Source organism: Macrotis lagotis, chromosome 5, assembly GCF_037893015.1.
Source record: "Macrotis lagotis isolate mMagLag1 chromosome 5, bilby.v1.9.chrom.fasta, whole genome shotgun sequence".
Taxonomy (NCBI): domain Eukaryota; kingdom Metazoa; phylum Chordata; class Mammalia; order Peramelemorphia; family Peramelidae; genus Macrotis; species Macrotis lagotis.
This window is the reverse complement of record NC_133662.1, coordinates 129816808-129838543: the sequence shown is the minus strand read 5'-3', so window position 1 is coordinate 129838543 and position 21736 is coordinate 129816808. Positions and strand designations below refer to the sequence as shown.

At 35.8% G+C, this 21736-nt stretch overlaps 1 protein-coding gene across 4 annotated transcripts in view; it reads left to right on the top strand.

Moving 5' to 3' along the window:
• The first annotated feature begins 4239 nt into the window (after positions 1-4239).
• LOC141487900 (triadin-like) overlaps positions 4240-21736 on the top strand; it is a 192087-nt gene continuing 174590 nt past the window's right edge. For 3 of the 4 annotated variants that reach the window (XM_074187490.1, XM_074187492.1, XM_074187491.1), the window contains exon 1: positions 4241-4797. In XM_074187490.1, coding sequence (XP_074043591.1) covers positions 4776-4797 — 22 coding nt within the window. In that variant the 5' untranslated portion in view covers positions 4241-4775. Of the gene's footprint in view, positions 4798-21736 lie in introns of all 4 variants that reach the window. The other variant, XM_074187489.1, reaches the window with a different exon arrangement.

The window sequence follows — 21736 nt, the reverse complement described above, 5'->3', positions numbered from 1 at the left end:
GATCTAATTAAAAGAGATAAGGAAGAAAATTGCATCTTGCTAAAAGATACCATAGAAGTAAAGTAATATCTAGACTAAATATATGTGCACTAATTAGTATAGCATACAAAATCTTAAGGAAGAAATTAAATGAATTACAAGTACATGACCAAGCCAGATAAAACACATCATGAAATGTAAAGTGGGGGGGCAACTAGGTGGCCCAATGGATAAAGCACCAGTCCTGGATTGGGGAGGACCTCAGTTCAAATCTGACCTCAGACATTTGATAATTACCTAGCTATGTGACCTTGGGCAAGTCACTTAGCCCCATTGCTTTACAAAAACCAAAAAAGAAAGAAAGAAAGAAATGTAGATAATTTTGATTACATTAAATTATTAAATTTAAAAGCTTTTGCACAAACAAAACCAAGGCAACCAATATCAGAAAGACAGGAAATTATGTTTATAACAAGTGTCTCTGAGAAAGGCCTCATTTCCCAAATACATAGAAATGAAACAAATTTATAAGAACACATACCATTGTCCAGTTGATAAATTGTCAAAGTATAGGAACAGGAAGTTTTCAGATGAAGAGATCAGATGAAAAGCTATCTATAGGCATATTAAGAAGTGCTCTAAATCATTTTTAATTAGAGAAATGCAGTCTAAAGAACTCTGAGGTACCACCTCACATCTATTAGATTTGCTAATTTGACAGAAAAAGAAAATGACAAATATTAGAAAAGTTGTGGGAAAACTGGGACACTGATGCTTTGCTAAGAATTTTTGACATATAATTGGGAAAATAAAATATTAATTTAAAAACAGGAAAACATTTGGGGAATCCTATTAGATGCTGGTTCTGGGATAATACAATAAAAGGTAACAGTCCATTGCACAGAGCAAATTCTTAAGAAATGTTGAATTCGAGGTATAATTGGATCAGAGAAATGGCATGATTTAAAGGAGTGAAAGGTATATTATAGAGTTAAATTCAATTTGAGATCCATATAGACATAGTCCAGGTATAGAATTCCTTTATTTCATATATTTTTTCATTTCTCAAAAACAAGGATTTCTTTGTTATCACTGTTTTGTCATAGTACTCAAAGTACCATGGGACTTTTCCATTTGATTTGAAGCTGCAACTTTCCAAATGTGTGGTTTTCTCATTACAATGTGAGCTCTTCCAGAACATGAACTGTCTTACTATGTGCAAAGCAAAGGAGGCACAAAAGAAAAGCTAGTGCTTAATATGTGCTTCATTCCTTCATTGAATGTCATCTTATAATAAATAATTGATCCTTGAAAACAAAGGGTTGCTTTCTTTTTTTTTTAACAGCTGGTAATACTGCCATATAGGGTAGGGGTATAATAAATGCTGGTTGGGGATTGATTGAAAAGATGAAAATTAACTGGATATTGAGAAGAGAATTGTTCACCTTTTAGACTGAATGATGATTCTCAATTATATGGCACTTTAAAGGGCAAACTTCACAGGCATCCTCTAAGGGAGATAACATAAATATTATCATTCCTAGTTTACGGATGAAGAAACAGCCTTAGAGATGTCAAATGGCTTGCCCATGATCACGTACCTAATAATGCTGAAGAGCTAGGATATGAAACTAAATCTCCTGACTCCTTCTTATTTAAGTCTTCCAGGACTTTTATAAAATTACAAAATCTCAGAGTTAGAAAAAAAGACCTTGGAGGCTACCTAGTCCAATCCACACATGAACCAGAACTCCTTCTATAATATCCCACATAAACTGCCATCTAGTCTCTGCTTAATGACCTCAATCCACTGATACTTAAAACCACAACCTGTAAATTGACCCTAATGGTTTAAGGGTTTAATGAGTGTTTCAAAGCGAAGCAACCTATTCTCTGGAAAGGTGTATTCATTATTTGAGTTTTCAGGAGAAAGGCATTATACACACCTACTGAAATGCTTGATAGATACTTGTTTGCTGACTGATACTTTCCTTGAAAAGAAAGTCAGCTTTTTTTCTTTTTTAAGGTATCAAGTGAGCTAGTTTAGCATCAAAACTGCAATTTACCTAGATCTGAAAAGGGCTCTTATGCCTTTTCAAAATGAGAAATACATTATATTTTCAATAAAAGAAATATATTCATAAGCTCTTTTTTGTGAGTAAGTTAAGAAAATAATATTTTAAGCCAGAACATAATGTGTTGTTGTTGTTTTTAAAACCAAATTTTTTTTTGTCTGAAGAAGAAAATGGGAAACCAGTATCTTTCCCAGGAAAACCCTAAGTGGGGTCATGAAGAGTTGGTCAAGGCTGAAAGGACTGAATAGCAGCAATTTGTTTTGTTCTCTTAATTGTCATTTTCTCACAATTACCTTAAGAATGAGTTTGGGGAAGGGGCAGATAGGTGGCACAGTGGATAAAGCACTGACCTTGGAATCAGGAGAACCTGAATTCAAATATGACCTCAGACACTTAATAATTACCTAGTTGTTTGACCTTGGGCAAGTCACCTGACCCTATTCCCATAAATAAAATTAAAAGAATAAGTTTGGGGATAGGAAAACTAAGAAAGAATCTTGTAAGCATTATTCTTTGGTGATTCCAGTGTGGAAAATTCCTCTTCTGATAAATGTAAGCTCACAGTAAGTGCTTAATGAATCATTACTGACTGGAAATAAATGGAAAATTCTACATTTTCTTGAAGTTGGTTAATGTATTCCTCAGATACAGAGCCTAAAACCATTTTGATTAGTGCTATAGATAAAATTTAAAATTTATGTTTGACAATATTGACTGACATGAGGTTGTTTTTTTAAGGGAGGAGAATTGTGGCAAAGGTAATTTGCTTTAGTTTTGACTAGCTATTTTATTTAAGGCATCTAAGTGGTACAGTGGTTAGGGCTGAAGATAGAGACAATCATTTGTGTTACAGTCCTGTCTCACACTCTTAATGGGTGTTTGACCTTGGGAAAGTCATTTAATCTCATTTAGCCTCAGTTTCATTTTTTTATCAAAGGAGGGGATGGGGTTCAATGGTCTCTAAGGTAATATAAAGTGCTTGGTACATTGTCTGACATATAGTATATACTAATAAATGCTTAGTCCCTTCCCTTTCCCTCTTAGGAGCCTTCTAGACCTAAATCAGTGATCTTGTCATTTTTCAGACCTGGAAAAAATTGATTCTATTCTGTATTTTTATTTGCTTAGATTACTGTACTGAGAAGCTATTAAAATGTTTAATGAATTTAAATATTAAGCCCTATTTTCTCCAAAGATTAACAATGCTTGAGTAAAATTGATTGAAAAGAGCCTTTGGGACCTAGAGTGGGAAGGAACTAATTTCCCTCATATATCAGATTTTAGGCCTACTGGCCTCTGCATTTGCCTTCAGAGCACCCTGATTCTTCTGGTGAGCCAAACTGTGGCACCCACCATCATCTGCAAGTACTAAGAATGTGAACCCCACTAGAGATTTTCATAATGTAGAGCCCACAACTTAATTAGAAACTATACAAATTCTAGCAGAAAAAAACCCAACCAAAAAAACCCTAGAGCAGAATTGGTTAGGAGAATGAAAAATGATCCAGAGATACTGTCAAGGACTTGGGACTGTCATGACTTGAGAATTATTTATGGATTATCAATGGCCTTTGAGTCTCCTTCCCCCACCTCTACTATCTGTCATTAGAATATTTCTCTGCTCATTATCACCTTAACATAGATGGCAAACTGAAATACAATCAGCTAATTTGGTTAATTATTGGCAGCCCTGATCTTAGACGAGAAAGACTAGAGAGAAGAAGCTTGAAATTAAAAAGTTAAGTTTGAGAATTACTTGTAAATATAACCCTCTCTTCACCTGTCCTTCTCCAGGATCGGGGCCAAGAGCTTTAACTTTTCTGTGAAGTACTCTTATTGTATGTATATTCTTAGAGTGCATGGATTTCGCAGTATTGTCCAGTAAATTCAAAAGGTGTGGGTTATTTATTATTATTATTATTATTATCATTGTCTTTCAGCATTTAACAGAGACTATTAACTTGAGGAGGAAGCTACAGGTTTTCTGAGCTGTGACCTTACATAAAAGTGTAGAGTCACCAAGGGGAGCTGGGACAGACAGGGACTCAAATTGGAGAGAATTACCTAAGTCTGTCCACCCCTTTGGCTCTGGGAGACAGCAGGGGACCCTCCCCAGCCCAAATAAGGAAAGGAAGAATGTACTCAGCCTTGAGTGCACTAAGAATAAACCTGAGCTCCTGGGGATAAGGTTACTCTCAACACATTTTGTTTTCTGTGACACAGACCCCAAAGATCTGTAATTATCCTGGGATTGCTGTGGGGGTTTGCCTGCTTCTTCCTAGTTATTTTGCCTGTATATGAGCACGTGTGCTTCTGTTTGTACTTGTGATCTTTTCCCTTTCTCAGCTTTGTTGTCCCCCTGTGGCACTGGAGAGCTGGGGTGTGTGTATGTGTGTGGGGGGTCTCGGCAGTGCCAAAAAAGATCTGTGGAAGAGTCCGAGGGAGGCAGGCAGGGCTATTTTTGTTCGAAGCTGATACTTTTTGCATGAGTTGAAGTCGCTGCCTGGAAGAGGGCTCAGGTTGTTTCTGGGGGACAACTGTGCAGAACAGACCCAAAGTTCAACGAAGCCCAGAGAAGCAGTTAGACCATCAAGGAAAAAGCAGGGCCCCCAACAAGTAAACAGTGCACCCCCTAACTGGGCCAGCTCCGGGACCCTGAAGCATTCTTCAGACTGCCATCTTAAACAGCACCTTTCTAAACTAACACTCACCCTTGCCACCATGACTGAGATCACAGCAGAAGGTACTGTAATCATTTTTCTAATACAACTGTAGGGAAAAATCTAGAATTTGATAGATGTCATTAATTGATGTCCAACATATGGAAAGAGGTTCCTGTCATTTTCAGATTAGGGTACACAGGGTGGTGCAGGTTATCTCTGATTGGGGTGGGGGCTGGGGTCTCAGGGGAGTTTGTTGTGGGGGTGAGATGGAAAAGGTTCTAAATGTGTTTGTTTTGTGTGGGGGAAATTGTGAAGGGCTGGCCAGTGATCCTGCTAGTTAAAAAACTTGTTGCCCCCAAATTCTATATATAGCCATGTATCTGTAATATGAGAGCAGATGCCTGAGTGTGAATCTTCCATGTCAGTAGGTGGAGTTTATGTTAAATTTAAGCCATTAGACTTAATACTTATCCTTTAAAATATCTTTATTTGCAAACACACACACACACACACACACACACACACACACACACACACACACACATATATATATATATAAAATGTACATTTATATAAACATGTACACATACACAGAGCAGAGTTAATGAAATTAATACTTTTCCCCCTTTCTTATAGCTTTATATATATATATATATATAAACATGTATTTATATTGATATGTTCATATGTGTATGTAAGTATATACAAAAATCTTAAACAAAATAGTGTAAATGTGTTAACAGTTTAAAACTGTACTAAAGCTTTTGGCATATCTTGTCTATGTAGTCACACAAACATGAAGATATGCTTAGTTTAAAATAGGCTTGAAATATTTTATAGTCCAGTTGAATATTCAAATTATGGTAAAACAAAATTACTTCAACAAGACACACACACACACACACACACACACACAGAGAGAGAGAGAGAGAGAGAGAGAGAGAGAGAGAGAGAGAGAGAGAGAGAGAGAGAGAGAGAGAGAGAGATAGTTTAGTTTTCAAAAATCCAAATTCCCTGTCTACAGTTAAAGAAATAAAGATTGAAAGAGGAAAAAAATCACCTCTATTCTTTAGGGAAAAAATGAGTACACATTTAATATAGCTTTTGAGTTTCAGAGTTTAGAGCTAATCTATCTATAATTTGCTTCTGGCAGTTAGAAGAAAATGAAACAGGTGGTACTTACTGCTCAACAGTTTCCAAATTGGAGTGCTGGCCAGAGGAGCTAGTGAAATAGGTTTGTGATCTTGGCTCTTCATGAGGTTATTAGGCCAGGGTCAAATGTTCAATTCCTTATTTTTCTTTGCAAGTTTGTAACTGGTGACTGGCATGAGAATCTAAGAAATACTCATTTGAATTTTCAAAATGTTTTATACCTCATGATTCCATTGACACCAAAATTTAGTCTTATTCAATTTACAATTCAGAATTTGGGAGCTGAATGTGAACAGTTCTGTAATATTTTGTTTTTCTATTCTTTGAACAAAAACAACAAAGACCAGCATTTACACTGTACTTTAACATTTGTAAAAACCTTTATATAGGGGGCAGCTAGGTGGTGTGGTGGATAAAGCTACAGCCCTGAAGTCAGGAGCACCTGGGTTCAAATCCGGTCTCAGACATTCAATAATTACCTAGCTGTGTGGTCTTGGGCAAGCCACTTTTAACCCTGTTTGCCTTGAAAACCCCTAAAAAAAACCATATATATATATATATATATATACATATATATGTATATACATATATATAATATTTCAAATACATTTTAAGCTACTTTATACATTATTATCCACATTTTATATATTAGGGAATTGAAGCATAGAGAGTTTAAGTAACTCTTATGATCATAAAGCTTTAAGTATCTGAGTGGAGAGTTGAACCCTGGTTTCCCTAACCTGAAGTTCAGTATTTTTTAAGTATTGGATAAATGTTTATTGACTGATTGATATACTACTCATGCTTGATTTAGTTTATTCTGGAGAAGGCTTTGCATGATAATTCCACCTTCAGTTCTATGCATGGTTTTTTAGAGACACATGCTTCTGAATATTGTTGACCTTCAACAGAATTATAATATCAAGTGACTAAAATAAACCATTCCTTACTTGTGCTTGGAGTAGGCTCAGTATATTTTTGTATTTGTTTAATGAAGCCTTCTGCAAATGAAGTCTTGGAGATATATATATAGATTATATATATATATATATATATATATATACATATATATATGCTAAAATGATAGTTCCTACCATTGCCCAGTATGCAGTAAATACACTAACTAAAATTTAGAATAAAAAATTTTAAACACCCCTCAACCAGAACTCCGAATATTGTCTGTTTCCTGACTACTTCAGCTCCATTGAATTTTAAAACCTCCACATCATCATTCCTAGCTTTTTCTCTCTCCTTTTATGTCTTTCATTTCAGTGATAGTCAAATGTCATTCTGGCTGTCAGCTAAAGAGAGCCAGCCCTGAAGATAGGTTCTGGACTTAATCCTTAAGGGTGTTCAAGGTGCCCTCTCCAACTATTGAGCTATGTATTATGCCACACTTTCTTTGCCATAGCTCCTGTACATATCTTTTGGAGTTGAACTATTTATCAAATGACCTTCTTCTTTTGTCACATATCAAGTAAAAGGATCATGGAATTTTAGAGTTGGAAGAGACCTCACAGACAATCTAACTTACCATGTCTACTGCCTAACTCTCATTTTATTTCTAAATGAGAAAAATGAGAGCCAGAGAGATCAAGAGACTTGTCCACTGTCACAAATAGAGTTAATTATTTGTGGAAAGACATGTCATTGGTGCAAGTGATATTGGAAATGATTTAACTGTGTACATATCCCAAGACTCTGATTCCACCATCCCCTGCCAGTCTATTTCTCCTCAGTTACCATCTTTCCACAGATGACTGCCAGATTAATAAATCCAGTCATATTTTCTCTCTCAACCTCCAGTTCTACATAATCAAATATCTAGTGGATAAAAATACTAGATATTCCACTAGCATCTCAAAGTTGACACGTCAAAACTGAAACAAAACTAAAACCCATCAACATGCCCTCCCATATCATGTTACACTTCTGAGCTTCCCTAAATCTGTTAAATGAACTTCTATTTTTCTAGTCTCAAAGAATATGCAGCCTCATCATTCAATTCCTCTCTTTCCCTCACCCAAGATATGCAAGAAGCAGCAAGTTAAGTAATGTCTACCTCCACAGTATCTTTCAATCTGTCCTTTTAAGTACCTCTCAAATGACTAAAACCTTATGTCATCCATCCCTTCAGCCTATTGTAATAGTGTTATCCTGACTGAAATCTTTTCTCTTTCTCCAATTCATCCTCCATAAAGCTCCCTAAGTTGATATTTGAAAATTAAGAGCCTGATTATGTCATTCTCCTGATCAATAGACTCCAATGTCTTTCTATTATCTCTTGGATCATATGCAAACTCTCTTAAGATCTTCACAATCAGGTCCCTAGATTTATATAATTGTTCCCTTTATATACCATGCAGATCTTATTACCATTTATCATGTATACATTCCATCTTCTGTCTTCATACCTTTGTATAGCTATGCTTTTCATATATAGAATATCTTCCTCTCCTTCTCCCCCATCAGAATCTCTAGTTTCCTTCAAAGATCAGCTTGAATTGTATTTCCTACATAAGACAAAATTGACTGATCCACCCTTGTACTTATGCTTCCTCAATAAAATTAACTTGTATATACTTATATATGTGAATGTTGCCTGCCTTGATAGATTGTAAGCCATTAAAGGTAAGAATATTACATTTTGTCTTTAAACTAGTAGTGCCTAGTAGATTGGAACAAAAATCAATAAATGCTTCTTGACTGAGTGACTTGATTGACTTGCAAAATTTAGGTAACTTATGAGAGGTTTATAGACTATTTCCTAAATAATTAGTCCACTATATCCTTTATGTTGAATCTTCCTGATATGAGAATCAAGATCACATGCAAATTGTATCAGACTTCCAAAAAATCTAGAACGAGAGACTGGAACATCTACTTCCCTCTTATGGTTCTAAACATGTACTGACATATGACATGAGCATTTGAACTGTTCTTTGAAACATAGTAGTTCTACTTTCATTTTTAAGATGCTCACCAATTTTAGTGACATATTGAGGTACCCCATATGCGATGACAGTAAGGGTCATCTACACCTATAAGTAACTTTTTAGGAAATCTTACTATAGAGCTATATTCCTTCTAGATATTAGGTGAATTTAATGTATGAATCCCATTAGTCTTAAGGCTAGTAGGGGAGACCTTTCCAAACGTGTAAAAGTCATAGAGTGAGACATGTAGTAATTCAATGTTTCTATCAAAGATAAAACATTATAAACATGTATATATTTATATATAAAGCATAATTTTGTGTTATAGAATTGATAAAAGAGTAGAGAAAATAACTAAGGATTACTAAATGAGAATTATTAATAAGAATTTGAAAAAGGATTATGACTGATACTAATAGTCTCTCAGTTACATGATCTTTATATTAATCCTAAAATACCACCTGTTTAGAATTTTACTGAACAGGAAGGGTAGTATAATTTAAAAAATCCATTATGGGTATAAAGAGACTATAGGAATATTATCAAGAATTAAAATAAGAAGTGAATTGAAAGACCATTTAGGACATTCATAATAAGAGAAAAGGGTAAATTGGTCATTCAGCAAGAAGAAAGGATAACAGATAGAAGATGTGAAGAATAGTAAAATTAAGTTGCCACCAAGGTTTCTAACCTGGAAAGCAGTTTTTATTGGTAGAAGGTGAACACAATGTTTTAAAAAACTTGAGTTTAATGATATAGTAAACTATTGAAATGAAGATGTAGGCAATTGAGGCTTTGAAAATATTGGAGTATTAAGGGAGGTTTAAAAAAGCATTTGAATATAGAAGGAAAAAACTTGTGAAGAAAAAAAAGAATAATAAAATAATTTTAGTCCTATATTTGAATTAACTTTTCCATTTATAATCTTGAGATGGGGAAATCATTTAAATCCTTTGAGTTTTAGTTGTCTAATCTGGACAGAGAGAGTCAGATTAGGTAATATTTAATTTTTTTTCCATCTCCAAACCATAGACATTAGAATATTAAAAATGTAAATTTCTTGTCTTTGTATTCCTATCACTCAGGAAAATGCTTAAAAACATTGTAGGCACCTTTTGATTAACTAAAGGACAGGGACTGAACCTCTTTTCAATGCCTACTGACTTTTCCCTTCATTGTATCCACACCTTGCATAGTTTTTATTTAGTTAGGTTCAACATTTGTCTGGTAATCTCCCACTATGTGGGAAACACTATGATAGATAGATAAAACTGTTGCTATTTCAATGAGCTTTCATTCAAAGATTTTATTCGAAATTTATTCAAAGAATTTTAAATTGAACTCTTGTGCTAAGGAGTCAATGAATGATGAGTGAAATAAATTCTAAGAAGCAAAGAGGAACAAGTTGAAGTTAAAAAACATAAATCTGTATTAAACTGGATGGACAGTTCTCCATCTTCCTCCTGAGCAACTCTTTGTCACCAGTTAAAATGTGAACTCTGGGGAAGCAGGCACAGTGTTTTTGACTTTCTTTATATTTGCAATGCTTAGTATGGTACCAGATGTATAGTAAGTACTTAGTGTCTGATTGATTTATTGAAGGTGTCTAAGAGGGCAAGAATCAAGGTTAGTTGTGGTAGGAGAAATGAGGAAGGAAATGTAAAGTAAGGAAGTTGTGATCAGAATTGGGGTTGTTAAGATATAATGATAATGAGACCTAGGAGGTAACCACTCTTTTATATGGCTGCCATAATGCAGAAGTCTGGAGATTATAGACTCAGAGAAGTAGTGAATGTAGAAGTCATGAAACTCAAACCCTTCCAATTTAAAGTGAGAAAACTGAGGGACAGAGAAGTTAGTGACTTGCCAAGGTCACAAGGGTAATAGCTGACAGAAGTATGATTTGATCTCAGGTCCTCTTACTCCAACTTCAGCTTTCTTTCTTCTGTAACACAACCTCACAAGCAAAGTGAGACTTATGGTATTAAGTAATGAAGTCTGAGTAGAAGAATGTAAATGAGGTTCTGTAATCCTTTGGAAAAAAATATGTTGGGGTTTGAGGGGAAGTAGTAAACATTGGTAATAATTTGCAAAATATTATGGAATCAAAGAATATTGCTTTTTGGGTAGAAAATGGTGAACTGGTTGATTTAGAAAACCATGGAAAGACTTAGATTTATGAAAGAAGATGCTATCCACCTTCAGAGAAATATGATAGGTGGAAATAATCATAGTATGGTCTTGCATATATGTTTGTATATCTCTGTTTATAGATATCTATGTAAAAATCTATATATGTGTGTGTGTGTATGTACCCATTCTTAATTGTAGCCATCTTTAGGATGGGAGTGAGGAAAAATAAAGTAAAAAGTGCATGGAAGAGAACAAAAGAAAACCAACAAGGAAGCAAAGAAAAGCTGGTACCTGTGAAAACATAAATCAAATTAATTATATAGGTTTTCTTGAAATGAAAATTATTTGTTTTATATTGAATCCCCTCTTATAGTCTGCTGTAGACAGGACTTTTTCCCACCTCTTCTTGTTTTGTATTTAGGTGCAAAATGAAAAGAAAATAACCAAAAAAATAAAAGAGTGTCATGTAATCTATTTGATTATTAAAGGGGTGGTGGTGGTCCATAACATTAATAAATTGTAGTATGAAATAAGGTCATTGTATTATTTTGATAAGGGAAATGGGAAAAGATTTAGTCTCTAGGGGAGATAGTAATGGATAATAGGACTTCCTTTTTGACTGATTTTCAGGGAGAATAAATTAAGTAAAAAAAAGGGAAATTTTACTTCAATAGGATGAGATTTTATAAGGAATAATAAAAGGAGAGCAATATGGATCTGGGGAAGGGAGAAACAGGATCCAATTTTAAAAAGGTAGAAGTGGAATGCATAGAGTAGATTGGTATTCTGGTTGTTGATGTGAATACCAGGATAAGTAGAAATATTAGGATGGTTGGCAAGATAGAGGACCTCTTACAGGTAGGAGAAAATGGAAAATTTGGAGGTATGAAGCTGTAATATAGGAGATAACAATCATCAGATGAGATGAGAAAATCTCACATAAAGGCACATCCATAAAGGCACACACACACACACACACACACACACACACACACACACATAAAGTAAATACAGGGGTGGCTAGGTGGGGTAGTGGATAAAGCATTGGCCTTGGAGTCAGGAGTACCTGGGTTCAAATCCAGTCTCGGACACTTAATAATTACCTAGCTGTGTAGCCTTGGGCAAGCCACTTAACCCCATTTGCCTTGCAAAAAACCTAAAAATAAATAAATAAATAAATGAATGAATGAATGAATGAATGAATAAGTGAATAAATGAATAAATAAATAAATAAGTGAATAAATGAATAAATAAATAAAAATGAAGTAAATACATAGAGGTACTTCAAGTCAGACCCCAATATTCAAAATGAAATTATAATGTACAATGTTCTTCCTTATCGAGTGAATGTGTATGTGAGAAATTCCAAATAATTATTAGGAATAGGAAAACTTAGGACACAGTGAATTGACCCTCCTTGGAATTCAAGAAGAGGCTGCTGTCTGACAGTTGTAGGATTTCTTTCTAGTCTAAGTTGTAGGAGATGGTCACTGGTCAATCAGTCATCAAGCAATGTCTAAGCCCCTACTGTATGCTAATATATATTTAATAATAAAGGGAAAAAAAGGAAATAGGAAAAGGAGGGAAGCTATTCCCAATCTCAAGGATCTTTATAAGCTTCTTTACTTTGAAATTTTGACTCAGTGAATATAGCTCTTTTAATTGTGTGTCTTAGGTGATAAATTGTAAGTAGGTTAAAAAAAAGCTTAGTGTCTTGATAGAGAAACACACACACACACAGAGACAACTATTTGCACAACTTGATGACTGACTTATTTCTTTGCTGAGGGAGCAATCTTTGCCTAGTCCATGATAAATAATACCTACTGAATCAAAACAAAAAGTACTTTAATTCATTTAAAAGTATATTTTGCAGTGTAAGCCTGACCATATTCTATTGAGTGGTATTCTCTATGGGTTTAAAGAATGTTTTGTAATATTCCTCCCCACCCCAATGTTTGGTTCTATTTAAGCAAATGGTAGAAATGGAAAATATTTTTCTTATCAGCTTAAATGCTTCTTATTTTTCTATTTATTTTCAGTCATTGTTGTAATTGTAATTTAAAAATCATGGTACTTTACAATGCTGGAGTGAATTGAGAATATTCAACCATTATATTAAGGGCTTAAGGATCCTTGGAGACTTTGGGCCTCCAATGTTGTTTGCATTAATGTTTAATCAGTTAACAATATTTAATACCAGAGAAGCATAAAATAGTACAACCAAGCACTTTTAAAATCATTTCTATTGACCTTTGGGTTGAATATATCAAATTGAAAAGAGAAGGCATGGTATACCAGTTTAGTTTGTATCTTTACAAATCCATTTAGTCGGAACTTAAAGGTAACATTTATTAATTACTGTTTTCATTTTTCAGACTAGAGCAAGAATTCTTTGGGGATATACTCATTGTATGAAGTTACATGCATGCATTGTATACAGCAGCATATTTTAATAAAGCAAATGGGAGAAAAACCATTAGCTATTATGTCTTAAAGCAATTCAGTGGATTTCCAGTTTGTAGATTTCCATCATTAAAAACAATTCGAATGTGAAACCCCAAAGCAGAGTGATCTAACAATGACAACAGAGAGATATCAATCAAAAGTTCAAGGTGCTACTCTCCTAAGTTGTCTATCTGCTCCTAGTTGTCTGTCTAATTGGATTAGCCTGGACACTAAAGCACAAGGTAGGGGATAACTAGGTACTCTCTTTTAGCGTCATGTGAACATATTTTCCCCAAAGTGAGACTTATGCAGAAATAGATGAACTTCCTAATCCAAGAGGACTGTATCTTCTCTCTTCAAAGAGATGTTAAAAGAATATACTTGGCATATATGTAATGAATAAAGACCTGCGTCTCTCTCTCTCTCTCTGGCTTTCTTTATGCTGTTCTTCAAGCATCAAAAGCATCCCCATCTCTATGCCTGAAGTCAAGTTGTCAAAGGCACAATGAATCTAAGACTTTGTGAGATCCTTTGGTATGTAAATGAGCTGACTCCCTCTATAATTCAAAGAGTAGATTTAGGTTGTAATTTCATTTAAATATCAAAATATGAACCCAGTTTAGACTGTTTGTTTATAATTTGGCTCTGTGTAATTAGCCTGATATTGCAGGGAAAAATGGTATTCTGTAAAATATCATTTTGACAAATACTAATGTAGATTAATTATAGAATTTTTTTGTATATAGAAAGGACTTTGGAGATTATCTAGTCAGATATTTTATAAATGCAAATGAAAACAGTCCAGAGTTACTGATTCTGACCCTTAGGGCTATGTTTTGACTTGGCAGAGAGGACAGGAAACCTAAGAAAATGACACACCAATTCTATTCTTGGTCTTCTACTTACTCATTTTGCCATTCCACCTGTCCCTGATATAAAGTATCCATCTATTAAAGCAACTCATAGGGTTTTATTGGACAGTAATGATAGTTCCTTGAAAGGGGAAATGTGCTTGTGTATAAAAGTGAGCCGGTGAACACAATACATTTAGACTTGCAAATTTGACTTCACAAATGAAAATTATATTTAAAAAAGATAGTATACAGATTATTATTTTAATTATGTAAGAGACACCATGCTAGGAATGGGGAGAGATAAAGATAATTAAAACATGATCCCTGTCTTCAGGGACTATACAGTTTAGCAGGAATAACTACCTGAATTTAAATAAATATAAAGCAAATTATTCCATGAAGGAGTATGCAGTTCTGTGAGTTTAAATGAGCGAAAAATTTCTTTTGGAATTTCTGGAGTGGAAATCAGAAAAAAAAAATTCATTTCTATAGAAGAATTTGATTTAATGAGTCCTGAGAAGAGGGGAATTCCAAGGGATCCTCAAAGGTAGAGATATTAAAATATGGATTTTTGAGTTTATATTTTCAAGAATGTAAACTGCATGATTAAAGTAGCATGAGACAAGATTAGGAAAGCAGACTGGAACCAGATTGCAGAGGACTTTAAATGCCATCCAAAAAATTTTGGATGTTTTTCAGTAGGTAATGGGGATCATTGAAAGTTTTGTATTCATGAGATAAGGAAATCAGACCTGTGAAAGGGGATATTTATCTTGCAGCATTATACAGACTGACTTGGAAAGCTGACAAATTAGAGGCAAGGAGACCTGGTAGGAAGTTATTTATAGAGACTAGGCAAAGGGTAAAGAGGTCCTGAATAAGGGTAGTCAAAGTGATAATGGCAAAGAGGGAATAGATATGAGAGAGATTAGGAAGGTAGAATCAAAAGAATTTGGCAACAAATTTAATTCAGTTAATTTGTCAAATGCCTAAATATGTAGAATGTACTGGAAACACAAAGATAAAAATGTTGTGGGAGTTTCTCAGTCTGAGTTCCTTGAGAGCCTAGAAAGAAGTTAATCCTCTTTCATGACTGCAATAGTTAAAAAAGTGAGGAGTGAAACAGTAAGGAAAATAAATTTTTTAATGCACTCAGGACTGCTCTATGATAGCTACTCCAGTGTCTTACAGTAAATGTTGGGTTTTTAATCATTTTTTAAACTTGCTTATAATATATGATCTATTAATGACATTCTGAGAAAGAATGAAAGTGAATGAAGCTTGCAATTTGGGGTCACAGAAGTTGATAAAGTTCACATTTGAAAATGAATTACCTGGGGATTGATCTTATCATAATTCCCTATACTGGTAGGAAATCTCTAACATAGTGGTGGATATCTTTTAAAACAGAAATCATTCTTGGGGCAGCTAGGTGGCATAGTGAACAGAGTTCAAACACTTGATATTTACAAGCTATGTGACCTTGGGACAGTCACTTAACCCCATTGACCCATAAAAAAATTAAAAAAGAGAAAAAAGAGAGAAAAATAAAATCATTTTTGTTCATGCTGTTGTTGCCAGGAAGGAAACTGAGGTTTTCTATCCTCACAATCCCATTTATCTTTTCCTTTAGTGCCCAGGTTACCTTAACCAAGGAGAAAATGTTTCCCTACCTAGTGTTCTTTTTTCTTCTCTGTAAAACAGTGTGTAGTCTCTATTTTTAAATAGCTTGGTAGGGTAGTATAATGCACATTTGAGAAGTTACAAGAAGGTTTATTTCAGAAAAACCTGGAAACACTTACATGAACTAAAACAAAGTGAGCAGAAGAGAACATTGCATACATTAACAGCATCATTAAGCAATGATAGACTGTAAATGGCCTTAGCTCTTCTCAGCAATATGTTGATTCAAGACAGTTCCAAAGAACTCATAATGGAAAATGGTATCCACATCCAGAGAAAGAACTGAAGAAGTATGGATGCAGATTTTCCCTTTATTGTTTTGTGTCTTTTTTTCTGTTTGGTCTGTTTCTTCTTTCACAACATGATTACAGTAAAAATAGTTTTTACGTGGTTGCACATATATAAGCTATATCAAATTGTTTTGGGGAGGGAAGAAAGGGAGGAAGAAAATTTGGAACTATTTTTTTCTTAATAAAATGAACATTGAAAATTGATTTTACATGTACTTGAAAAAATTAATGCATAAATAACTTGTGTCTAAGTTATAATTTACTAAGTGCAAAGAAAAAGCTCAAATATAATTGTAAGATAAATTTGAAAAGGGAGCTATGACTAATAGCTTTTAACTTAATATCACTTAAAAGAAGGAGCAGAAAGGAAAGAAATCAGGAATGATTTTTAGAGGGGAAATTGCAACTGAATTGAGCCCTGAAAGAACTGAAAGATTTCAGAAGATCCTGGCATTCAGGACTTAATTTTTTTTCACTCAGAACTTCTAAGAATTTTGAATGTTAACTTTAGACATGTTTTAGACAATCACTTATCATTATTACTCCTTCCTACAGCTTCCCCATGCAGATAACTAAGGCTTCTCCTGTAACAACTACAAAATAGTTGAGAAAAAGCAACTTAACAAAGAGCTACTTATGATAGTTATAGTTTTATTGTGTCCTACATCTCTACCAATATTTCCATATAGTTTCCTACTTCTCTTGCTCAAAGTTACTCTCACCCTGGTGCATATTTTTTATTTTGTTTTGTTTTGGATAAGTAAAAGTAGTTATGTTCTTTTCTGCAATTGATTTCTAGATTTCATTCATATTACTGGTAAGGTGAACAAGCTCTTTCAAAAAACTGGTAATATAATATTCCCTGGCCTAAAATTTGGGGGGGGGGGGTACAATATCCCAGAAGGGATGAAAAGTTCTCTAGAATGAAACCATGAAGATGAAAGAAGCATTTCCAAAAGAGAAAAATTTATCAAAAGCAATTGATATAGACATATAGGAAATTTTATCAATCAACTTCTATCTTAGAGAAATTCATACAAAAAAGGAGATGGAATTAAATTTTTTTGCTTGTTTTTGTTATTGTATTTGTTATTGACAGGAAAGAATAAAACTATTGCCATTAGAGAGTTGAAATCTAAGATAATGAAAGTACCTACCTATAGCCTCCCTCAAAGAGTTCAGGTCACCAAGTCCAGATAAAGCATATCCAAAACTATGCACGTGTGGGTGTGATAGCCAAGCTACTGTCAGTGAGTTTTTTAAGATTTATTTTAGGCAGTGGTGTTAAGTGATTTGGTCAAGGTCACACAGTTAGGTCATTATTAAGTGTCTGAGGTCAAATTTGAACTCAGGTCCTCCTGATTCCAAGGCCAGTGCTCTATCTACTGTGCCACTTAGCTGCCCTCTGTCAGTGAGTTTTTAAAGTCATTGAGCATAAGGCTCCAGTACAGAAAAGAAAAGAGAGGAGAATAATAGTTTCTATAATGACTTGGGTCAGGTAATATACAATATGACTTTTTTAGAAATTTCTCATTTGAGTCATACAACAACCTACTTTTATTATCCCTGTCTTAAAGTTGGGGAAAGTGGAGCTGACAGAAATTGTGACTTGCCCAGGATCACACACACACTAGTAAATGTCTAAAACCATATTTGAACTCAGGTCTATTTTTGACTATGGGAACAGCACTTTATTTTCACCTGTCTCTAGGCAGGAGATCAAATTCTTGATTTCTGGAAAAGGGAAGAGAGACTTAATCTGGAAAAAATGGGAAAATGACATTGATTTAATTCTTGGGGAAAATAATTATAAAACATTACTAGAAAATTATTTTTGGACAAGATTACTAGATTGATTAAACTGGATAATGCATCAGGTACAATTTACATAGATTTTTTGGAATTTTTATTTATTTATTTAAATATTTATTTATTTTACAAAGTCTTTAATGATCTTGTTTTGTACAAGAAGGAAAAAATTTGGTCAGGTGAAAGTAGAATTAGGTGGATTCAAAATGGATTAAATAATTAAACTAAATATCAGTCATTAAGAAGTCCACATCAAGATAGAGGATGATTTCTACCAGTTTTCTTCTTCTACAATCAAGAAAAATTTCCTGAAACTAGAGCTAACCAAAAATTGTCCCCCATTGCAAATTTTCAAGATCTATTTTCTTCCCCCCTTTTTTAAATTTATTTTTTTATTCTCATTTTGTACAAATGTTTTTTTTTACATTAATAAAATATTCTTGTTTACAAGTAAACAAAATACCCCTCCTCCCCCATGAATATAGATAGACTTGTTTGGGTGAAAAAAGTAAAGGGGAGAGGAAAAGACTTAAAATAAAAACATAATAATAGTAATAATTGTAGGTATGGCCAGGTGGCGCAATGGATGAAGCAACAGCCCTGGAGCCACGAGCACCCGAGTCCACATCCAGCCTTGTAAACCCAACAGTCACCCAGCCATGTGACATGCAAGCCACCCGATCCCCACTGCCCTGCAAAAACCAAAAAAAAAAAAAAAAGAAAGAAAAAAAGACCCAAAATAAAATAAAATAGTAATAATAGTAGGGGTGGCTGGGTGGCAGACAAGCATTGGCCCTTGAGCCAGGAGGACCTGGGTCCAAATCCGGCCCCAGACACCCAAAGATCACCCCACTATGTGGCCCCAGGCAGGCCATCCAGCCCTACTTGCCCTGCACCCTCCCCCAAATAATCATAACAAAAAATGTGCTTGAGTCTTTGTTCCAACACCAACAACTCTGTCATGGGTGGATCTCATTCTTTATGATAAGTCCATCACAAAAGTTATTTCCATATTTTTCCACCCTTGCCATTGCTGATAGCAACTCCCTCCTTTCTTATTTCTCCACTACCATGTACTCTATTTTCTCTCTCCTTTCACTATGACTCTGCTGTAGGGTCGCTGAGTGGCACAGCAGACAGATCCCTGGTCCTGGGGCCAAGAAGCCCTGAGCCCCCATACCACCCCTTAGGCCCAGAATCCACCTGGCCCTATGGTCCTGGGCAGGCCTTCCAATCCCAGCCGCTTGCAAGAAGTAAGAAAGAAAATGTGTTGTATCTGGCCACTCTCCCCCCATGGTCCATCCTCTCCTCCTTTATTCACATCCCCACCCCTTCCCCCTGCTCCCCTCTCCTTCTTACTCCAGTTGTCTATACCCCATTGAGTATATTTGCTGTTTCCTCTCCTAGCCATCTCGGATGAGAGCAAAGTTTCCCTTATTCCCCCTTGCCTCCCCCCTTCCATATCATTGCAATAGCTCATTGTAATAAAAAAAATCTTATGTGAAATATCTTGGACTATTCCCCCCTCTCCTTTTTCTTTCTCCCCTTCCATTTCCCTTTTTTTCTATTGACTCCATTTTTACACCATATTTTATCTTCGAATTCAGCTTTCTCCTGTGCTTCAACTATAAAAGCTCTCTCTACCTGCTCTATTAACTGAGAAGGTTCATATGAGCATTATCAATGTCATTTTTCTATGCAGGAATACATGCAGTTCATCCTCATTATGTCCCTCATATTTCCCCCCTCTCCTCCAATCTCCATGCTTCACCTGAGTCCTGTATCTGAAGATCAAACCTTCTGTTCAGCTCTGGCCATTCCAAAAGGAACCTTTGAAATTCCCCTGGTTCATTGAAAGTCCATCTTTTTCCCTGGAAGAGGACATTCAGCCTTGCTGGGTAGTTCATTCTTGGCTGCATTCTAAGCTCTCTTGCCTTCTGGTATATTGTATTCCAAGCCCTACGAGCTTCCAATGTAGCTGCTGCTAAATCCTGTGTGATCCTGACTGCAGCTCCACGATATTTGAACTGTGTCCTTCTGGCTGCTTGTAATATTTTCTCTTTGACTTGGGAGTTCTGGACCTTGGCTATAATATTCCTAGGGGTTGGTTTTTTGGGATCTCTTTCTCTGGGGGATCGGTGGATTCTCTCCATTTCTATTTTGCCCTCTGCTTCTAGAATATCAGGGCAATTTTCCTGTAGTAATTCTTTGAAAATGATGTCAAGGCTCTTTTCCTGATCATGACTTTCAGGTATTCCAATAATTTTCAAATTATCTTTCCTAAGTCTGTTTTCCATATCAGTTGTTTTTTCAATGAGATATTTCACATTTTCTTCTAATTTTTCATTTTTTTTGGTTTTGAAGTATTGATTCCCGATTTCTGGTAAATTCATCAATCTCCCTGAATTCTATTATTTGTCTGAAGGATTTGTTCTCCTCAGAGAGTTTTCTTATCTCTTTTTCCATCTGGCCAATTTTGCTTTTTAAAGCATTCTTCTCCTCAATAACTTTTTTAACTGTTCTATCCATTTGACCTAAGCTGGTTTTTAGCATGCTATTTTCTTCAGCATTTTTTTGGATTTCCTTGACTAAGCTGCTGACTTCATTTTTATGGTTTTCCTGCATCTCTCTCCTTTCTTTTCCCAGTTTTTCTTCCAGCTCCCTCATTTGATTTTCAAAGTCTTTTTTGAGCTCTATCATAGCCTGAGCCCAATTTCTGTTTTTCTTGGAGTCTTTAGATGCAGGAGCTTGTGCTTCCTCATCTTCAGACTGAGTATTTTGGTCCTTCTTGGGCTCATTTGCAAAATATTTCTCAATAGTCTTCTTTTTGTTTCGCTGCCTGCTCATTTTCCCAGCCTGGTTTGGGGTGTTTCTTGAGCTTTTGGGACACTCCCACAAGGGTCTCAGTGTGTGTGGCTCTGTCCTCCCTCCTGGTCTGTGAATGACCATAAGCGCCCCCCTCTGCCAAGGGGCTGATGGGGGGGGGCTGCTGTTCTATGGGGGGCCTAGACTGTGGTCAGGATCTGAATGTGGTCAGAGCCCCAGAGTCCTGTTTCAGGGGCAGTGGACAGAGCTAGGCAGTCTCTCTTCCCTCCCCTCCCTCAGCTCAATGGGCTCATGCCCTGGGGGCTCCTGCTTAATGGCTCCGCCTGCTTCTGTTTCCTGGATCAGGGCTGGGGAAAGATGATGCTGCTTGCTGTGTGCCCTGAGGGCTGGGCTCCATGTGCTAGCTCTGGCAGAGGTCCCCTGGTGTTCCCCCACTTTGTGCCCGGTGATCCTTGGGGTGCAGCTCAGGAGACTCCCCCGCTGCTGTGAGCTGAGACCCCCAGCACCCTGGGGCTGCCTCTGGGAGGCTGAGGTTCTTTGGCTCTGGCGGGCCACCCCTCTGGTGGGCCGCCTCTCCAATCCCAGGGAGCAGAGCCTTTCTGTTCTTTTCCCGGTTACCTTGAGTAGGAGAACTGCCTCCCTGGGTCCCTTTGTGGGTTCTGTCTCTCGAAAGTTTCGTTAGAGTCCTTAGCTGATGAATTTTATCAGAGAGCTCCTAAGACTTGATCCCTTCTTGTGGCCATCTTCGCTTGGCCCTCCAAGATCTGTTTTCAAGGGAAATTGTCAACAAGTTTCTCAGTTAAGTATAAAATGGATGGTTTTTGAGTTGTCTTCCAATATGAGAATTCTGTGAAGTTGTTTATACAATAAAAACACAATGATAATAAC